The following is a 22,530-nucleotide window of genomic DNA, read 5'->3' on the forward strand; positions in this document are numbered from 1 at the left end:
AATGAATACTGTCTCCCCTTCCCAATTCTTCTATTTGTATACACCTTGATGTTTCCAGTTGCCTACCAAATGTCCCTTTAAAAACAGTATTTTTTAAAGTCTCCAGTATTTCTGGGATCTTACATTTCTAGTCTCCATCTGAAACAGATGTTTGTTCATACAAACATGCACGTGCATGCATACTTTCTCTCTTTTCTGTTCTTGCCCTTCCGTGACCAATCCCTTAAACCTCAACTTTTAGGTTTTTGATAAATGTACATTTTAAAGTCAGTTCTACAGACTTGACATAAGAACATTAAAATCTCTAAGTACTCTCTTAAGCTTCTAGTTCACTAGCGGAGCAATCATAGTCAAGCACAAATAATTTAGCTTTGCTAAAAAGGACACCACTATTATTTGACTATTCGCACTATTACGGAACTGCAGCCAGATTACTGGAGAGAGGTAAGAGAATGAGAGCTCTACTCAAGACTTCCACCCACATCTGCTCTCTTTAAATTACAGTGAAACCAAGAAGAATCACAGACCAAAAACTACAAGGATGACAATACTTTTTCAGAAATCTCTGTGACTGGTCAGCACTCAACAGGGGTAGAGTAGGTAAAAATCCACCTTGGGGAAGGCAGGAACTTGTGCCTAGGCTGAGAACTGCAGAGTCCTCATTAAAGATTCAGGTGATGACTATATTGAAAGACTTGAACAGACTTTTCAGAAATACAAGACTATTCTAAGAAAGAAAGGAATATTAATCACCAAACTGTAACTCTAGGTCAGAATTATGCCAATAAAAAGTTGGGGGTGGGGGGTGGAGCAGACCAATAGCAATGCTTGCCCAATGGTATGCCTCACTGCTCTGCACCATTCTTCAAAATCCTTCAATAACTATTAGACCAAAAGCTACTGGACCACGTTTTCATCCAGGAGCTTGGAAAGTAAGCCCACCTTAAGCAGTAAGTTGAAGGCAATGTTACACTGGTGTATGATGAAGTGGATCCAGTGAATGTTTCCAATTCAGTCATGCTCCATTCAGCAAGTAGTTGCTAACAATGTTATATACCTGTTAATACACTAGGTACTGGGAATAAAATGGTAAGTAAAAACAGACTTGTGCCCTGCCCTCATGGGGTTTACAGTATGGCTTTTGCCTCCCCCCTTTTCTTCTTATTAGTTTATAAACAATAATAAACTAATAAGAAGAAAAGGGGGGAGGCAAAAGGGACAAGTGGTACTAAGGAATGGTACAGGATGCTGAGAGCCTGCACACTGGGGGATTTGACCCAATTAGGGAGATCAGAATGTATGCCTCTGGAAGCCATAAAAAGGCTTAGTGACCATGAAGATCCTCCTTATCACCCTGATACTGGACTGTGAGGTGTCCAACTACCTTCCACTTCCCACATCCATCATGGAATTCTTGGGCCAGACTCAAGTATGCAGATACAATTCAAGTGGACCAGCAGATTACTAGTCAAGCACACTCCATTTGAATCAGCAACCTAGAAATGTCCCATTTAAACCACTTTCTCTATTATCTTTGACATTTAACTTCATTAAAACAAGTTCAAAGAAAGATCTGGGGCTCCATATTCCTTTTGCACTTCCACACACTTCAAGGGAGGAAAACAGTAACTAAGATGAGACAGTAACTTAAAATAACCCTTCCCAGCATCCAGTTTCTCTGCCTCCAAACCTCAGTGCTGATACTGTGTTGCTTGCAGAGGGATCCTTACTTAAATTTTAATTAGCTGGGCCAATGTTTTGCTTTTAATAATGGGGTGGAAAAAATGAATTATAGGGAATGATTTATAAAAATAAAGTTGGCTTGGGTGCCTGGGGGGCTCAGTCGGTTAAGTGCCCAACTCTTGATATCGGCAGAGGTCATGATCTCAGGGTCCTGGGATTCAGCCCTGAGACACACTCTGCACAGCGGGGAGTCTGCTTGGGATTCTCTTTCCCTCTGCCCCTCCCTCCCTCGTCTCTCCCTCTCCTTCTCTAGTGCATCTTCTCTCAATAAAGAAATCTTTTTTTTTTAAAGATTTTATTTATTTATTTGAGAGACAGAGAGAGCATGAGAGGGGAGAAGGTCAGAGGGAGAAGCAGACCCCCATCAAGCGGGGAGCCTAACACAGGACTTTATCCTGGAACTCTGGGATCATGACCTGAGCGGAAGGCAGTTGCTTAACTAAATGAGCCACCTCAACAAATAAATCTTAAAGTCCTCAATAAATAAATCTTAAAAAACTAATAAAGTTGGCTTTATGCTTTCCCCTTTGGCTTTCTTTCCACCATAAAATGGAAGTAAAAGTTTTCTATGTGGCACAGTCTGGGCTTCCTACGTTTATAACGCAGTTCCCTGAAACTGCATTAGCCACACTGGTCTCCTCAAGCACTCCTTTCCTTCCTTAATCACCACCTGCTTTCTGTCACTGAGCCTACCTCCAAGCCAAGAGAAATGCAGGTACTCTGAGTCAAGTCTAAGTATATTCAGTAAAGTTATAAAATGCAAAAGAAAGAAGATAGTAACTTCACGCCGTTTCTCCATTCTGAAGAAACTGGGTTTTCCTTCCCTTCTTATCTAAGAACTACTTGGCCGCATATCAGAAAAGGAGTCTGGATGTGCAAAGCAAGTTTGAGGTGAGAGCCTTAAACATAAACCTTACTTACCTGGTTTTCTCCTCCATCTTCCACCCGGCCGCTTATCAGGTTAAATGTTGACATGGGTCATAGGGCCTGATCACATACACTGACAGCTCTCCACCTCCCCACTCCTCAATGGCTCTTGCCTATTTTGCTCTTCTCCCAGGTCAAGTGAGTAACTTGAGTTAAATGGAATCCAGCCAGCCTCACATCTACTCAGCCAGAATCCAGTTGCTTTTGGAGAGAAGGGCAAGGTTGAGCTCTACTTAAATTCACATAGGACTATCTCTTAACCCTGGCACAGAGAGGTGTTGTTATAGCAAATTCATCCTTCCCTAAGATCATATCTCAAGCTCTCACCAAAGTTACTAAATTTCTAGGGCAGAGAAGGCCAAAGGCTACAGTTTAACTGCGTGTTCAGATGCATTCTTGACAATGCCCTTGTTCCTAATGTAAGGTAGCCCTTATAGTTATCAGAGATCCTTCTCAGGATATGGACCTCAAGGAGGCTCATGATGTAAACAATGTCAATGAATGATCTTAGTCATCTGGAGTGAGAAAAGGGACCTTGAAACTCAAACACCAAAGTCTAACAAGGCCTTGCCTGCTACTAGTAACCAGTGTGTGCAATAGAACAAACTTAGGAAGTCAAAGAAAGGATTGTTTGGCTTCTAACAAAGTATCCAAAAACGCTTCTACTCCCCAAAAAACTCTTCCACTCCCAACTTCTGTTCTTAAATTGTCTGAACCTTTGCCTAAATACATGTTAACATTAGGGACTTGCATTTGCCTTTGACTGTTTAAAAAGCCAGTATGTGGGATGCCTGGGTGGCTCAGTCAGCTAAGCGGCTACCTTCGACTCAGGTAGTGATCCCAGGATGAGCATCGGGCTCCTTGCTCAGCGGGGAACCCACTTCTCCCTCTGCCTCTGCCTGCTACTCTGCCTGCTTGTGCTCTCTTTCTGACAAATAAATAAAATTTTAAAAAGCCATTATGTTCATTTTGATGCTCATCTCTAGTTGCTATTTCTTCTAGGGTATCTGTATTAGAATATAAAGAACTCCACAGATGAGATAAATTGGTCAAAAAATCTTTAAGGACCCTTCCAATTCTCAGTCTATCATCTATGAAAGCCCCGTACAAGTCTTTTACTTCACTGGTCATTTGTTTCCAAGCACTTATTACGGTGGTATGCCCAGATTGGGGGATATGTGATTCAAACTGCTGTATATTAAACATTAGACAAACACAATCCTCTCTATATATTTATGTCTAGAAATTTTAAAATAATTATAATAACCCTTCATCCCCTCTCTTATCTTTCTCCTGCCTAAGCCCTCATTTCTAAGACTCCTCTCCTAACTCATGTTAAGGAAACACTGGTGCATATATATAAACAGGAGACATGTGGGCAGCCTCCTTCTTCAAGTATCTTTGGCCATATGAGGATTCCAACCAGATGAAAATATAAATTTCTGTAGCAGTCAGGATAGGTTAGAAAATTTCAGAGTTAACAAATAACCCCCCCAACATCTACTGACTTACAAGAGAAGTTTTAAGTCTTGCTAATGCAACAAGTCCAACACAGCTGTCATGCAAGTTGTCAAAGTAACTACTAGCTCTGCCCACTGCAAAGAAGTGGGAATATTTCGCTGCTCTAAAGCTTCCATCCAAAACACACTTCACTTCTGCTCACCTTTTACTGACCAAGGCAGATCACATGGTCACACCTGCTTCAAGGGAGTAGGAAAATGCAATCCCAACATGGTTTCAGTAGCAAAAAAACAAGATGTTCTGAACAGCTTTGACTAAAACAGCTTCAATTCTACTATCCATCCATTTTTACTCTACAAAACCTTGCTGAGTGTTTATCATATGCCAGATGTTGTTTTTGGCATAGTATAGCAGGGGTCAAAATAGGTTAAAAAAACAACAAAAAAATCACACTGACCTCATGGAGCACAAACTCCTAGGTCATTGTAGTTAATTCCTCTCTGTCCCACTAACTTCTTCCTCCTCTCTTTTCTAATACTATTCTCCTTCCCTGTCTTAGGCCATTCTTCCCTCGTCTAGTCTAATCTCTATTCTTCAGGTGCCTCTGCTCTTCTAGGGTACCATTTCCCAGGGCACCACCTTACCACTTTCCCCTCCTTCCGCTTTGTTGTATGTAACTCTATTTTAAAATAAAAAGTTTGAGGGATGCCTGGGTCGCTCAAGTCAGCTAAGCGGCTGCCTTCGGCTCAGGTCATGATCTCAGGGTTTTGGGATTGAGATCTGCATCAGGCTCCCTGCTCAGCAGGCAGCCTGCTTCTCCCTCTCCCTCGGCCTGCCGTTCTCCCCGCTTATCCTCTCTCTGTCAAATAAAATCTTTTAAAAAATAAAATAAAATAAAATAAAACGTTTGAGGGGCGCCTGGGTGGCTCAGTCAGTTGAGTGTCTGACTCTTGATTTCAGCTCAGGCTGTGATCTTGGTGTCATGGGATCAAGCCCCACGTTGGACTCCACACTCAGCATGGAGTCTGCTTGAGTTTCTCAGCATGGAGTCTGCTTGAGTTTCTCTCCCTCCAGCCCTCCCTCTACTCTCTCTCTCTCTCTAAGTAAATAAATCTTTTTTAAAAAATAAATAAAAGATTTGAAACTCAGTTGCTTTAGTAATACTTTCTGAGCATAGTACCTGGGTGCTTAGTAGGCACTTTTTATTAACTGTACTAACTGAATTAATGTAAACAGCATATTTTATTTGATAGTAAAACATTCTGGAGAAAACAAGCTCTAGCCTCAACTTCCTCAGAATCTGCTCACACTTTGACCTACTGGGGGAACATCAGTGATGACTCCTAGATATGGTACTTTCCTTTCCAGGAATTCCCCCCAGGAGTTTCACTGTATGGTAAACACATAGATTTGTCAATATGTGAAGAAAGCAAGGATTTCAACTAACTCAGACTGAAGAAAAAAAAGAAAAGTTCAACTTTGTTATAGCTCCTGTTTTATTCTGTTGAGGTAGTAAGAAGGGATTATGCCACTGAAATAGTGTCTTATATTAGCAGACAAGCAGGATTCTATAAAAAGTCCCATTAGCCCATGTGATACCAAGTAGGTATCATGAAGATATGTGAGACCTTGACATTATTCTGATTATTCTTCAGTCCATCCTAGCAGGCTCTATGGCATTTAGCACCACTGCTTTCCAGACTGCACACCAAATATAACTGCTGTCATTTTTCAGCTAACCCTAGTGAGGGTATGAAGAATGCCACAACATGCAAGGCCATCCATACAAAATATTTCTGGACTCTCATCAAAGGGAGAACCACATGCTTTATTGGTGAGTACCCAATTTTTTTAAAAAATGAATCAGAATAGCATATAACTTTCCTGGAATATCCTTCTTCCTTTGTTTCTCATTTTCTTCAAGGCTGAACAAAGCTTACAAGATTAAAAAAAAAAAAGTGTAAGTTTCCTATCAGATTCACACTGAAGTTTCATATTACCGAAATATTCCTCTCTGATTTCACTAAAACCATATTAAAAGGGAAAAAAATGAGTTAAGGAGATGTGACATCTAGTCCAGGGTCCATGGCTAAATTAGCTTATAATCAAAGCATTTCTAGGCCTCAGTTCCTCATCAGGAAAATGATGTAGCTAAACTACGTGACTTCTATGGCCTCTTCCAGCTCTAAAGTTTTATCATTTTAATGAAAAGTTCAGGATTTCCACTTCTGATTAGAATGCAGAAAAATTACAAAACACCATTACTCACACCATATAACATGATAAGACAGATAACCTACAATACTGTAGTTTTTGAAAAACCCATCAGGAAAGCTAAAGATGCAAAGAAATCTAAATAAACTAAATTCTAGAAAATATTAAGCCTTTCATAAAAGACACCATGGCTATTCTCATTCCTGGCAAAGCAGCAAAGCAAGGAAATTTCCACTAACAGAACTGAGAAGAAACCAGCCAAATTTATAACCAACTTTTATTACCTGAATGTGGCTGCAATTAACAGATTAGAATTCAGAGGAGGCCCAGCTATAAGTCCCACCTGCCAATTCCTTCCCACAGGTCATCACAGAGAGCTAAAGTCTGAGGGCAAGGCAGGAAAGCTAAGAGAGTATCTCATAAAATATACAGGCCTCCATCACATCCAAGGCAGCTGCTCTGAAGGTGGAGGACAAGTCAAAAAGCATGAGATAAACCCCTCCAATGCATTCTGAGTACAAGGCAGATAGTATCCCTAAGGCAAATAAACAGGGCACAAACATGAAGTAGAGAAAAACTGAGGAGAGGGGTGCCTGAGTGGCTCAGTGGGTTAAGCCTCTGCCTTCGTCTCAGGTCATGGTCTCAGGGTCCTGGGATCGAGCCCTGCATCAGGCTGTCTGCTCAGCGGGGAGCCTGCTTCCCCCTCTCTCTGCCTGCCTCTCTGCCTACTTGTGATCTCTCTCTCTCTGTGTCTAGAGAAAGAAAGGAAGGAAGGAAGGAAGGAAGGAAGGAAGGAAGGAAGGAAGGAAGGAAAAGAAAAGAAAAGAAAACCAAACCTGAGGTGGTATTGGAGAGCAAAGAAAATGTCCAAGCAGTCCAAAGAGCTGCTGGCAGCTAAGCTGAACAGGTTCAGAAAGCTGACAGGATAGAAGTATAAGAGTTCATAGAAAAAATTTTCTAAAACCAAGGTGTCTGGGTGGCACAGTTGGTTAAGTGTCCGACTCTTGGTTTCAGCTCAGGTCATGATCTCAGGGCTGTGAGACTGAGCCCCATGTTAGGGTCTCTGCTCATTCCAGAGTCTGCTTGAGATCCTCTCTCCCTCTCCCTCTGCCCCTCCTGCTCGCTCTCTCTCTCTCTCTCTCTCTCAAATAGATAAATCTTTAAAAAACAAAACAAGGTGACATGGGTGGCTCCGTCAGTTAAGCATCCACCTCTGGCTCAGGTCTTGATCACAGGGTCCTGGGATCGAGTCCTACATCAGGCTCCTTGCCTAGCGGGGAACCTGCTTCTTCCTCTGCCTGCTGCTCCCCCCGCTTGGGCATGTGTGCACTCTCTCTGACAAAATCTTTTTAAAAAAATAAATAACAAGACAAAACTAAACAATTTTCCAAAACTGACAAAAGACACCAACTCACAGACCCAAGTACTCAAATGAACTACAGGCAGAATAAGTAAAAGAAACCCATACCTAGGTCTATCATAGCCAAACTGTTGAAAACGGCGAGGTGAGGGGGCGGGGAGAGCAACTGTTAAAAGGAACCAGGTGAAAGAGAGAGTTAACTATATACTAGGGAAGTACAATAGGAGGGATATCTGATTTATCACTAGAAACGATGAAAGCCAGAAGACAAGAGAACATCATTTTTCAAGTGCCAAAAAGAGATATATCAACCCAGAATTCTGTACCTAGGGAAATGAAGATGAAATGAAGATCTTCATTCAAAAATGAAGACGAAATAAAGACATTTTCAAAGAGACAAAAGTGAAAAGAATTGGTCTCCCTCACAATGTGGGAAACAAAGGCAGAAGAATTATTAAATTTCCTTACTACCTACAGCCCACTGACAAGTCCTTGAAACACGCAGAGTGACAATCCTCTAGGGACTCAACTGCCTCCACGTTGACACTTTGCCAAGGGCAAAAGGCAATCCTAGTTCGACGCCCCCACCCCACCAGATCCAGTAAGCCTACTTTAACATATAAAAATTCTTTTGGAAACTTCCTTTATCTCTAAAACCCCCAAGATACATGGTAGCAATCACCTCTCCCCCCACCCTGCAACCCAAGGATATGGCCCACCAATATAAATCTGAAGGGTCTCATGACTAAGGTTTTATTAGACAGTAATAAACAATCTTTTCCTAACAATAGGTAGCCCCTTCAAGGTCCTGGAAACCTTGCTTCCAAATTCCTTTGAGACATACGCTATCCCTAACCCCCTCCCAACTTGAAATTATATAACAGGCCACTCTTCATGACCCCGGTGCAGCTCTTTCTGCCCATGGGTCCTGTCCCCGTGCCTTCATAAAATCACCTGTTTGCACCAAAGATGTCTCAAGAATTCTTTCTTGGCCATCAGCTTTGAACACTAACATCTTTCCTATAGCACTTCAGAGTTTTGCTAAAGAAATGTTAGAAGTTCTTATGCTGAAGGAAAATGACAACAAATGGAACCTGCATAAAGGAACAAAATCTCCAGAAAGGATAAATAATTAGAAAATATAAAAGGTCTTTAAAAAACAAACAGAAAACTTATCTACATGTTTATTTTTTTTTAAGATTTATTTATTTGACAGAGATCACAAGTAGGCAGAGAGGCAGGCAGAGAGAAAGGGGGAAGCAGGCTCCCTGCTGAGCAGAGAGCCCGATGCGGGGCTCCATACCAGGACCCTAAGATTATGACCTGAGCCGAAGGCAGAGGCTTAACCCACTGAGCCACCCAGGCACCCCTACATGTTTATTTTTTTTGAAGATTTTATTTATTTGAGAGAGCGCACATGCACACGAGCAGGGGGAGAGGCAGAGGGAGAAGGAGCAGACTCCCCCAGCTGAGCAGGGAGCCCGTCACAGGACTCAATCCCAGGACCCTGGGATCATGACCTAAGCCAAAGGCAGATGCTTAACCAACTGAGCCACCCAGGCACCCCCTGTCTACAGGTTGAAATGTCTTTAAGAGACTACTGATTATTTAAAGCAAAATAATAATGTATTACAAGGTTTATAGCACATGTAGAAATAAAAGACAACAAGCGCTCAGTGTTGGAAGGGGGTGAACCGAATCGTGTTATCATAAGGTTTACAGTATTGGTGAAATAGTTTTGATTATTTAAAAAAAGAAATTATGATAACTACTGAAAGGCTCATGCGTCATCTTTAAACACCTTCTTTTTTGGTCATTATGTTTACTTAATAACATGCCCATCAATGGAAAGTAAAAGGAAGGTTAAAAAGAAAACTAAATAAATCACCAACTGCAAGTAGTTTTTGTGTACTTTTACATCAATCATAACATAAACCAGTATGTTAACATTAAAGTACCATCACAGATTCATGGATAGTTCCAAAGGAAATGGAAATTAACCATGATAATCAAGGTAAACATACATATTTTAACTGAAATAACTTTGAGGGGCTGTACTTCCTGCTTTAAAAGTATAAACTTTCAAGACAGTAAAAAATTGTATTATGGACTATGGACCCAATGTTCAAATTGGAGGATATAAGTATGTTTGGCACATATCTATCCCACATTATCAACTATTATAAAAGCAATTAATGGGAAAAAAAGAATTTGTTTATATAATAAAGGCACTGAACATGAGAACAGCATTTTTAATATCTGAATTTTCAAAGAATATAAAAAACAAAAATATCAAGCTTGATTAAGAATGTATTATGCGTAAAGCAGTGTACTGGACATATACTCTTATAATAAATCCTAACTAGATTGTATGGGTTTTATGCACTTTACTTCAGAGAATTTAAATAATACATTCAACATTACACATCAATAAAAGAACTATGATCTGAATCTCAGATTATAAACCAAAGCCCAAGATCTTCTTTCAAATAATGATGATTTTTTTTTTTTATTGACCAGCACACCAAGAGAACTTGGTGATAGATTAGATATGGGGGATAAGGGGAAGAGGATTTAAGAATAACTCCTACATGCCAATTACTGAGAGGGGGAAAACTGGGAGAATGATACGGGAAAGAGAGTTCTATTTTGGATACGTTAACCCTATTCATGTAGTGTCTATTTAAATAAGTGAGTAGTAACTGGATAATGTGTCTGGAGTTCAGGCAAGAAGTCTAAATGTAAATCTGAGAATTACTCACATGTAGATAGTACTTAATAAATTGAATGAGACCATTTGGGGAAAGAATTTAGAAAGGTGGAGGAGGGCAGGAACTAAACTCTGGGATATGCCAATACATGAAGGCAAGTAGGTGACAGAAGCCTGTAAAAACTTATGCCAAGGTGTGAAGTAGGAGAAAAACAAGAGTAAGTTTCATAAGCTAAGAAAAGCAGGTGAATATGCAGAAAACAATGGTCAACTATATTGAAAGCTGTCAAAGATCCTGTAAGATGGATTTGGCAAATTAAAGTCGTTGATGTCTTGATTAGAGCAATTTCAAGTGGTGAGATGGCTTAACAGAAGTCAATCCGGAACAGGCTGAGGAGCAAAGTGAAGAGGACACACAAAGACAACTCTTGAAAATTTGCTTGAAAGATATCAGAGAAATCAGAAACTAGACAATAGCTAAAAGAGAAAATGGAATCTGAGAGGGTTTGTAACAGATTTCTATATCCATACTGTTCAATATGGTAGCCAATTACTGAATAAATGAAATGTGGTGAGCAGGGCTGAGAAACTAATTTTTTCTAAATAAAGTTTTATTTATTTATTTTTATTTATTTGACAGAGAGAGACACAATGAGAGAGGGAACACAAGCTGGGGGAGTGGGAAAGGGAGAAGCAGGCTTCCCACTGAGCAGGGAATCCCACACAGGGCTCGATCCCAGGACCCGAGGACCATGCCCTGAGCCGAAGGCAGATGCTTAACGACTGAGCCAACCAGATGCCCCATAAATTTTTATTTAAATAGCCACACATGGGGTGCCTGGGTGGCTCAGTCAGTTAAGCATCCATCTGCCTTAGGCTCAGGTCTCGATCCCAGAGTTCCAGGATCAAACCCACATGGGGCTCCCTGCTTAGCAGGGAGTCTGCTTCTCCCTCTGATCCTTCCCTCCTCCCCCCCATGCTCTCTTTCACTCACTCTCAAATAAATAAAATCTTTTTTAAAAAAATAAATAAATAGGGTCGCCTGGGTGGCTCAGTGGGTTAAGCCTTTGCCTTCAGCTCAGGTCATGATCTCAGGGTCCTGGGATGGAGCCCTGCATCGGGCTCTCTGCTTAGTGGGAAGCCTGCCTTCCCCTCTCTCTCTGCCTGCCTCTCTGCCTATTTGTGACCTCTCTCTGTCTCTCTCTCTCAAATAAATAAAATTTTAAAATCTTACAAAATAAATAAATAAATAGCCACATGTAGCCAGTAGCTACCAGACTGGACAGTATAGTTTACAGCACATTTGTATACTAATAAAGACAACCCAACAGAAAGGGAAAAATGCATGATGCAAGCAAGAGATGAGTCCTTAAGAAGTGAAGGGAAGGAATCCAAAGCGAAAGCGGAAGAATCTACAAGGGATAAACATGAGTGAAGCAAAGCCTGAAGTTAGAGCAACCAGTGGGAACTGATCAAATTTAACATCAGAGTATAATTTAAGCCTGGTTGAAATCTCAAGCATAAGAATAAATTACAGAAGGCTAGAAAAGCTAAGCAGGAGAGCTTGGGAAGGTAATTTGTATCTACTGAGTATGCATTCAGTGCCAGGCATTCTCTGTGACAAATTATTTTGCTACTCAAAACCATAAAGTACCTTGTCAGTCTTATTTTACAAACAAGAGTATGGATGCTCTGAGAAGTAAAGCAACTTCACTGAAATCACATATATAGTAAATGTCAAGATTTAGTCACAGGCCAGTGTGATTCACTTTAGGATTAGAATCTTACCATTACCTAAGGTGGCAGGTTAAGAACCAATGTTTCCACACCTGGAAATAACATTAAAAAATGGCAGATAAATCTGGCAGCTAACAAGTACCAATGAGCCTGGAAGTAGTAGGCCCGAGGTAAAAACGGTCCCCTCCACGCTATCTATAAGCTAATTAAGGAACATTTATTTAACAACTATTTTTAATTTTTTTTAATCTAAGTGAAAATGCCTTTATTAACACAAACAGGAAAACACATTCTTGCAACTTATTTTACAAGAGTATCAATCAGAAAACTGGCAGTGCTTTATAATAACTACAAAATCGTATCTAGGCAAAAAAAAAAATCCTATCTGGGCATACTGAAAAAGTAGGCAGTTAGAAACTGACCATCTCTCCAATTTGTAAATGAAGGAGGAAATTATTAAACTGAGCCTAATCAGTTATTAAATTACAGTTTAGATTACTTTAAATTTAGTGTCAACATAAATCACCCAGATCAGAGCTGTCCAATATGGTAGCCACTAGCTACTTGCAGCTATTTAAAAATAATTAAAATTAAATTAAAAATTCAGTTCCTCAGGTGCACTAGCCACCATTGTTAAGTGCTCAACACTCAGATGTGGCTAGTTGGCTACTTCAATAGACAACAAAGAATAGAGCCTTCCATCATCATAGAAAGTGCTACCGAACAGTGATTAATTAGATCTTCAACTTTTTTCAGGAGAGCCAATAAAAGGAATAACTCAAAAGATCTGAGTTTTCCAAATCAGCACTAGCCAGCTGAGCAACGATGTATGTGTATCATTTAACAGTGCTTCTAGAAATGAATGTGCATTTGAATCACCTAAGAATCCTATGAAAATGTAGATTCTAATTCAGTACGTCTTGGGAGGGGGTCAAGAATTCTGCACTAACATATTCGTAGGTGATGTTAATACTGCTGGTCCAGCAATCACACTTTGTGTACTAAGATCTTAGTTCTCTCTGGGCCTCAGTTTCCTCAGCTGTCAAGTAACTGGGAAAGGACAATGGTCATGAACCCCCTGTAAACACTAACATGCAGTTTGTACAGAATGAAATGCAGAGATTTCGCTTTTTGCACAGGAAGTTTCTTCCCTGAAGTAAATGCCAGGATTCTAACAAACAATATTTGTGCTACCATTTTTTTTTTCCCATGAAAAGACATTCTAAATTTAAATGAAAAGCAATGGGAAAATGTGATTTGCCATATAAATATTCAATCTCTGTACAATTTTTCAGAAATGGATTTAAAAGGCTGATGTCTATGAAAGACAAACCACTAAGAATCACCAGAGGGGCACACTATATTTTCTAAATACATAGCTCATAGAAGAAAAAACAAACAAACAATGCAGGACTCAGCCTGTACTACTGTTACCTTAAAAGCATCAGTTCTACATGAAAAGCAACTCCCCGGAAAAAGCCATTAACTACAATAACATTACTGTTGTTTTGTTTTTGTGAAGTTTCATTCAAGGCTCTGAGCAATAAAAAAGTGACCAAAATCCCCATGCCACTAACAGGCAACAAAGTAATGTTAACAGTCCACAGAACAGGCTAAAAGAGCTGACATGGGATAGCCAACAATGCCACAAAGAACTACCCTTGGGACAGCCTCCTATTTCAACAGGAGCCCTACAGTCATACATGGTTCAAACAGGCAATGCAAACAATGAAATGGACAACAGTGTGGCTCACCATTTCATAAAGCAGTATCTCATAAAAAGGAGACAGCCTAAAATATCCAGTCTGTTCATAAATTCTGAATTATGCATGACAGGTAATTACTTATATTCTTAAAAAACAAAGAAAAAATTGGAGGGCTCCTGAGTGGCTCTAGGTGGTTAAGCATCTGCCTCAGCCTCAGGTCATGCATGATTCCAGGGTCCTGGGATTGATTCCCAGGGCAGGCTCTCTGCCCAGTGGGGAATCGGCTTCTCCCTCTCACTCTCCCTCAATGCTTCCCCTGCCTCCATGCTCTCGAATAAATAAATAAAAACTTGAAAAACAACAACCCTGGAAATACATGTTCAACTTCTAGGTGATAGGATGTTTTGAAAATCTACATTTTTTATATTTATATTTTTATATTTCCTTTAATAAGAAATATATTTTAAAGTTTAAATTAAACTTCATTAAAGTTCTTCTATATAAATCATGTCAGGCACTTCCAAAATCTTTCCAAAGATTTAATTCACTTTAACAATACACTTTACTACTTAGGAAACTCTTCAAATAAATCACTTTGAGAAGATAAAACAGTATATAAAAAAAACCTAAGAGATGAGGAGGTTTTCTTCTCACTTTTAAAACAAACTGCTATTCTCACTCTTTTTTTCCCTCCCAATCTTAATTTAGGACAACCTGCTAAAAGGTGGCTTTTAAAAATCAGTCAAAATATCTTATTACCAAATTTCAGTGTGGGTCCTAAATTTGGAACTGTACGTTCTGCTTATCTTTAAAAAAGACTGATGAGGGTTGCCTGGCTGACTCAGTTGGTGGAACATATGACTCTTGATCTCAGGGTTGTGGGTTCGAGCCCCATGATGTGTGTAGAGACTACTTAAAAATAAAAAAAATTTTAAATCTTAAAAAAAAAAAGAAGCTAAAGTGCCTATAACAATACCTACTTCATGTTGTCTTTATTAAAACAGAAAATTCATATGTATCATAAAAACACAGAGAAAATCCATACAGATTAGGAGAAAGCACTATTGTATAATTCTGTCTGAATGAAATGTTCATGTTCAGAGCTATATCCGATTAATACTTTTGCACTTTTACAACACTTAAACTAGTTTCTAGATATTATAAATGTAACTTTTACGTTACCAATGAGAACATAAGCCTAATTTCTACTCACACCATAAAATTCTTTTATAAATAATCTGTAACAAATCTTTCTCAGTAAGAGAAAACTGCTAGTATCAAACCTTTTAACAACTGACCAGCAATTAATTTCACCTTTCCTCTCAACAAATGTTATAAAATTCCACCTGTAGGATATCTGATCTCCTTTTAAAATGCAATTTAAGAAGCCATTACTCTTAAAGAAACTGTAGTTCTTTTTGAGAGAGAATTATAATGTGGATAGAAACATTTTAGCCCTATCATTTAAAAAAATACAGTGTTTAAAAAAAAAAAAAGGGGCCACGTAGCAGTCCGTGGGCAGTATGAGTCATCACCCAACTCAAAACTTGCAGCACTTCTGAGCTTCCTCCTACCAGACCCCATCCCCTACACCAATGTACCCTGAGTCAGCAAACCTCACTATTTTGTCAGTTATGAATTCTCACGATGTTTAAATGAACTTATGCAAAACACTGCAACACATTTAGTACTAACACTTGTCATTAGAACATGTACTGTTTCTTTTACAAAATTAACCCATCTTCAAATCAATCTTCTTTAGATTCTTTCTCAATCACAAATAGTCAAACACTACATTGAATCCTCCTTTGCAAGTAACCAAACTCCAAAATATACATAAAGGTTTTTATAAACAATTCTGTTTGCCAGTTGTTTTTTTCCTGAACAGTAAAATCTAAATAATAAAACATGTCCTGCTCAAATCTGGCATATTTCCTAGATGACTGCAATTACTGAATTTAGAACACCAATAAGCAATTTTACAAGTTTCACCAGGCAATTCTTATTAAGTGATGTAACATATATATGTGAAAGGACTTTACACTCCCTGGCACATAGCAAGCAGACCCTTCATAAACGTGTTTGAACAACTACCCGTTAGAGATCTTAGAGATTCTCCCACCCAATTCAAGATTATTTTTCAAACGTTAAAATCTGACATCTCTAATAATAAACTCTAGAGGTAGCTCCTTTTCAGGGCCAGGCCTTGTTTGGACTGGACCCTACATTCTTCTAGTCAAATTACTGTTTCCACCTCAGTTTCCCAAGGTTGAAGAGAGAGACTATGTCCAAGCAGAACCTTAAAAACTAAAAAGGCTAGAAGCAGCAGCAATCAGAAAATTACTCTGGAGAGGTCTGCACTCCATTTTGTCCCCCGTTAATTTTTTTTCCCCCTTGACAAATCATCTTATAACGTTAAAAAAAGAAAAAAAGTTAATACTGATTTTTAAGAGCATTTTTAGCATTGAGGAAAACAACAGGAATTTTGCTGCAAATGCAGTAAGGCTTCTAATCCCACCACTTCACTGGACCTCTGCCAATGAGCAAGCAAAAGAGAAAATAAAACAGGAAAGGAATCAAAAAGATCCTGCTTCACAGAGCTCCCACGTAACACCTGAACCAGTGGAGTCCTATGAAGCCGAGGAACAAAAGGCGGCCAAGAGACCTCTACTTCTCCACGCACCTCACCAAGGCAGGCAGCAACGCACGGCCAAGCCAGGAGGCCCTTTTCGGTGACGGACAAAACAAGTTTCCATTGAAGCACTTTCACAGACCAGCGCTCCGCGTCCCGAACAGCCAGGGAAAGGCTGCACCAGGGTGGGGGAGCAGGGGAGCAGAGAAATGAGCAATTCCGAGCCGGACAAGTTTTCTGTACCTCGTTTACGACCAGAACTCAGAACTTGGGCAGAGGACTCCGGGACTCCGAAACCAGCCGGGTGAGCGGAGCGCGCTACGCAGTTCGCCGAGTCCGCCGGGGACTTTGCCCGGCCGGAGTCAGCTGAGGCCGAGTCACCCGAGTGGGATGGGGGAGGAGACGCGGGAGCATTTCGAGGGCACCGCGCCAGGAAGGCGAGACTCCGCGCCACCTCACGCTCCCCGGGCCACCCCTCCCGGCCGCCGCCCCTCGCCCGCCGCCCGCCCGCCGGGGCGGGCTTCGAACCCGCGGAACCGCGCGCGGGCGGCGGCGCCGCAGCCGAGCGGCGGGACCCCAGGGCTGGCGGGCGCGGTCCGGCCGGGAGGCCGGCGAGGGGCGTGCCGGGTGGGAGGGGCGCGCCGGCCGCTCCGCCGGCCCCACGCGGGGACCCCGGCCCGCCGCCCGCCAGCCTGCCAGCCCGCGCGGGGACGCGCCGGCCAGGCCCGAGCGGGCGGGCCGGCGGGCGGACGGGCGGGCCGGAGACGGAACAAAAGCGCCTTTGTTGAGCGGCGGCCGCCGGAGGGTCACACACAATGGAGGAGGGAGCCGGCTCCGCCGCCGCCGCCGGGCCCGCCGCGGCGCCCTTCCGCGCCGCCCCGCCAGCGCGCCCCGCACACGCACACACACACACACACTCACGGGACTTCTCCGGCTCATCGAGGGAGTGCGGGGCCCGCGGACAGCCCCCAGTGTCGGCTCAGGTCTCCGGCTGTGCTGGCGGCAGCGGCGTCTCCGAGGCTCTCGCTTTGCCGCAGTCGCCGCCATGTAACCCCGACCCGCGAGAGAGGGCGAGGGAGAGGGGGCGGGGTTTTCGCGAGCCACGCCCCCTCGCGTCACAGGCTCACTCCACGGGTTCCCCCGCCCCCGCCCGGCCCCGAGCGCTTGCACGCGCCGGAATTTCCAACGCTGGTGACTGGGCTCCGCGCGCTACGGGGGCGGTGGGAGAGGCACGCGGTCTAGTCAGCCGCCTCCCGGGGACTGGGCCGGGGGCTGGCGGGCAGGTGGGCAGATAGGCCCTCCTAGCTCTGCACTTAGCCCAGCACTACAGCTCAAAGTGACCAAACTCCTTGGAGGGGAGTCGGGGCGGTGGTTTACCGCGCACCTCCGACTGGCAAGCCACTGGGCGATCCGAAAGGAGTTAGCCTCCGTCCATGTGCCTAGCGATGGGCCCGGAACACTATAGGTTGGGCCTGAAGATGGATTGGCTAGAAGGCAACAGCCGAAGTACCAGGCAAACGCTGTTGGAGGCCCAGTGCTTAGAAGGTCATTAATTCTGCCTGAGGATACGGAGGAAGGAGGAATGCTTCTAAGTGAGGTCGCCACGGGTGACCTTTCAGCTGGATCAGAAGGAGCCCAATATAACCGGAAGAAGGGGGGGGTGGTACTGTGAAAGCAAAAAACAGGAAGGAGGAGAGCACCTGGCTTGTTGCTGAGCTGGGGCTAGGCCTGAATCATAGAATTTGGGAAATATAGATTGGTGCCTTCTTGGGACCACTTGGATAAGAACAAACTTGTTTTATTTAGCACGGCTTGTTGGGTCCAAGGAGCCTTTCCAGTTTTTATGGGAAATTTATGTAGGTATTTATGAAATTAGAGACGCGGGTCAGCATATTTTTTCAATGACTTAATCATTTCTGACGAGAACCAAACGTTTGGCAGTCCCTTATCCATTATTAGATACATCTTCAAGCTTCAAGCTTGAGGCAAATAACCACTTTAAAGATCACGTAGTACCCTGAAGTTAAGTGATTGGGATGGAACTTGGATTTCTATTTTCTATATTTAAAGCAATGCCATCTGAGTACCAGGTGTGAAGAGGAGATGGCAAATAGATAAAACCAAGAGAAAGGGAAGGCCTGGTCCAACTGCAGGATTTCTAATTTGTGGTTGCAGCTTCTCTGCAGCAAGAGCTCCTTACCTGTGACCACTATAGGTCCCTACTGCCCCTGCAATAGGGTACTCTCGGACTCTTGAGACACCTTTCCTTCCTCATCCATCAGTGTTTCATCACTGGGAGGAGGTAGGAGGAAAATAAATACTGCGTTTTTCCTTGAGAGCCTGTCATATAGTGTCAGCTCCTGACTTCCCGCAAAGACCAGCAAAAGAAACTGTTGATCAAACAAAGCTAAGTTTATTGCTTACAACAGCAAGTGATATCACTATGTTGATAAGTCTTAGTAGCCTCTCAAAGAGGAAAGTGTAGAATAGTTAGAAGATTCAGGGCATCTGGTTTAAGACAAGTCTTGCAATGAAAGCACGATTGAAATTGGGCTAAATTTGTGATATAATCATTTAAGATGATTACAGGCAGTGGAGAGTTTTGAAGCAAGGCTAGAAGAGCAAACAATTGTTTGATAAACCCAACAGTAATTGTGTTGAGGAGCAGGCTCTTTATCCAGATGAAGGCTATGTCAGTCAGTAGTCTCTTGTTCAGATAAATAGACAGTGAGGAAGTTCCTGAAACTGCAATTAAGTTATTTGCAACTTCATCTTCTTGGGCAAGAATTTCTTGGAATTCACGTCGTGTTTATGCAAACAGTGGAGATGTAAAGTCATGTTACTGCAGTCTGTCTGAGTTCTTACTCCTCTCGTTTCTCAGTAAATAGTCTTAATTTTTCACACTGCAGGTTATGATCAAGTAGTAAGTAGTGAAATGATTTTAGTGGATTATGACCAGCATTTTTCTTCTTAAGAAAAGAGAGCAAAAAACTGAAAGCATTGCCCACAGGGTAAATGTGATTTTGTGAAACTTTTGTTTCCATTATGTACTATATTTCAACAAATCTGAAATGTCATAAATTATGACACACCATTACTTTATGTACTATTGTTTGAAAGGAAAAACAACAAAAAAGGAAATAAAATCTCTTATCAAAATATGATACTCTGCTATATCGTGATTTCAGAAATATTAACATAGAAGTATTTCTTAAACTTGATGAAATAAGATATATATAAATATGCCAATTGGATAAACAATGTAAAATGTATTTCTACTTATCACCCGTTATTGCTACAAACTATGCTACTGTTAAAAGAGTCTGAAAACCACTATTGTAGCGGAGTAATGCAGGAGAGTAAATACACCATAAATCAGCATGACACGAGGGCTTCCAGAGCAGAAATGCAAATTACCTGCTCTTATTGGAAGGAACAATTAATGAGAACATCAGGAAAGGTTCAGCTGGAAGAGAAAATATCTGAGCTGGGCTTGATTCCATCAGGAAGGATCAGGAAGAAGATTTCTGAATGAGAGAGCAGAACATACAAAGGCAGGAACTTGGGTGGCTCAGTCAGTTAAGCATCTGATCTTGATCTCAGCTCAGGTCTTGATCTCAGGGTCATGAGTTCAAACCCCAAACTCAAGACCCTGAGACCAAGACCCCCACTGGGCTCCACACTAGGCATGGAGCCTATTTAAAAAAAAAAAAAAAAGTACAAAGGCATGAATGTGCAGAGCACACTTTGGAAATGAAAGAAATCTGACAGGCCCAAGGGAATGAAGACAAGTTAGCACCAGACTGAAAGGCCTTGATTTTATGCCAGAACTTTTGGATTTATGCTAAAGGAAGTAGGAGACACATTGAGAGGATACAACTAGTATTTTAGACCAATGATTCTGGCATACATGGGAAGGGTAGGTTAAATAAACAAGAAATTAGAGACAGCGAGAGAGTAGGAGAATCCATTGTTTTTTCAGCCCTGCATCCTTAATCTGATAACAATACTCTGATGTCCTCTAAGAGCCACCCTTTCCTGAGTAAGTCAGAATTCTGTCACAGTAATGGAAAACCCAATCCAAACTCTGGTTTAAGCATGAGAGAAAAAGAAAGGGAGAGAATGTGTCTCTACTGGGCACAAAAAAGTGATGACAATACAAGTGATATTCTTGGGACAGAATTAGCTAGTCTTGGTGAATGCTGAGATGAGTGAGGGGTGAGTCTGGAGTCACCCAGGAGCTCCCACTTCACCTGTTTGAGCTTAAATTCCCACATTAGGTTACTTGTTTAATTTTTCCCAATTTGATTACTATCTTCCTATTAAGATAAACTGCCAATGTCATTATTTGCAAGATGGAGGGAAAAACAGATTTTTAAGAATACAGACCACTGGGGCGCCTGGGTGGCTCAGTGGGTTAAAGCCTCTGCCTTCAGCTCAGGTCATGATCCCAGCTTCCTGGGATCTAGCCCCACATCGGGCTCTCTGCTCAGCAGGGAGCCTGCTTCCCTTCCTGTCTCTCTGCCTGCCTCTGCCTACTTGTGATCTCTGTCTGTCAAATAAATAAATAAAATCTTAAAAAAAAAAATACAGACCACTAAGCTTGATGCCAGTCCCTGGAAATTTTACAATATTAATCATTGAACACGTGTTAGGGAAAATGTAACAGTTAATGGGAGTCATTGATTGTTTTCAAGTAAATCATTACAAAGAAATACCACTTCCTGGGGCGTGTGCGTAGCTCAGTCGGTTCCATGTCTAACTTTGGATCGGGTCATGATCTCAGGGCCCGGGATGGAGCCCCGAGTCAGGCTCCATGTTGGGCAGGGAGTCTGCGTCTCCTCCCTCTCCCTCTGCTCCTCCCCTTGCTTATGATCTCTCTGCCTCTTTCAAATAAATAAAATCTTAAAAAAAAAAAAAAAAAAGAAAAGAAAAGAGAAATACCACTTCCTTTCTTGATAGGTTTATTATGTCACTGAACAAGTGTTGGGCATTTCAAAAAGTCAAGACACCTTTTGGATGAGATGAAGAGATATGAGTTTATATTACAGCAGAGAGAGGTTGATTCAAACAGTGCTGACTAATGGAGTGACACAAATCTTGAGGTTTTGACTTCTCAAAAAAAAAAAAAAAACGGACTTTCCCCCCCCCTTTTGGCTAGTCCTGAGTAATATTTTTTCTTTTTTTTTTAATTTTTATTTTTTATAAACATATAATATATTTTTATCCCCAGGGGTACAGGTCTGTGAATCGCCAGGTTTACACACTTCACAGCACTGAGTAATATTTTTGTCAATGTTCTGAGTTAAGATACCAAATTTAAGAACTCAAAGAGATCAGAAATGATAGATGACAGAATAATTATTCAAAATCACGTTTTTTTCTTAAAGATGACATTAATGTTAATTACAGTAAATATAAAGTTTAGTATCTTCGTTCAGATAAATCATTGGAGGGACACCTGGGTGGCTTAGTCAGTTAAGCATCTGCTTTCAGCTCAGGTCATGATCTCAGGGTCCTGGGATTGAGCCCCGGCATTGGGCTCCCTGCTGAGTGGGGAGTCTGCTTCTCCCTCTCTCTCTACCTTCTCCCCCCCCCCATCATGCTCTGTCTCACTATCTCTCTCAAATAAATAAATAAAAATCTTCAAAAAAAATCATTTGGAAAAGGCCAGGATTTGGGAGATTCAGCTTGACCTGATACTGTGAGAGTAAGTTACAGATACTCATGCAGTGTGAGCAACTACCAAAAAACTAACATAATGTAAACTGTGCTTATGTGTTCAAATGTAGATATCACATAAAAAGAGCTACCATATGTAAAAAAAAATTAGGATTCATTTGGGAGAGACATCCAGAAAAAGTATGGAAATCTTGTCCTCTGAAGAAAAGATGAGGGAATTGGGTCTACTTAACCTGCAGAGGAGAGAGTAGATTTATTCCATGCTGCTCTAGAGTTCAGATCTAAACCATCAGGAAGGCAATTTCCAAGAGGAAGATCTTGGCTTAGCATAAGAAAGGACAGTTTTGAATATTGGAAC

The 22,530-nt window shown here is 41.6% G+C and overlaps 2 protein-coding genes across 3 annotated transcripts in view; one reads left to right on the forward strand and one right to left on the reverse strand.

The window, feature by feature from the left end:
* Positions 1-17,576, reverse strand: part of MAPK6 (mitogen-activated protein kinase 6) — a 39,196-nt gene extending 21,620 nt beyond the window's left edge. Inside the window, exon 1 of one of the 2 annotated variants that reach the window (XM_032856463.1) lies at positions 17,412-17,576. The gene's annotated coding sequence lies outside the window, so the exon portion shown is untranslated. Of the gene's footprint in view, positions 1-16,733; positions 16,931-17,411 lie in introns of those variants that run through there. The other variant, XM_032856465.1, reaches the window with a different exon arrangement.
* LOC116867392 (proline-rich protein 2-like) lies at positions 1,334-17,732 on the forward strand. Its single transcript, XM_032857042.1, has 2 exons — positions 1,334-1,429; positions 16,749-17,732. Exons 1-2 carry the CDS (start codon positions 1,334-1,336, stop codon positions 17,730-17,732), a joined length of 1,080 nt encoding a protein of 359 aa, XP_032712933.1.
* The last annotated feature ends 4,798 nt before the right edge of the window (positions 17,733-22,530 follow it).

Source organism: Lontra canadensis, unplaced genomic scaffold (assembly GCF_010015895.1).
Source record: "Lontra canadensis isolate GAN:19392208 unplaced genomic scaffold, GSC_riverotter_1.0 scaffold12, whole genome shotgun sequence".
In the NCBI taxonomy this organism is placed as follows: Eukaryota; Metazoa; Chordata; class Mammalia; order Carnivora; family Mustelidae; genus Lontra; species Lontra canadensis.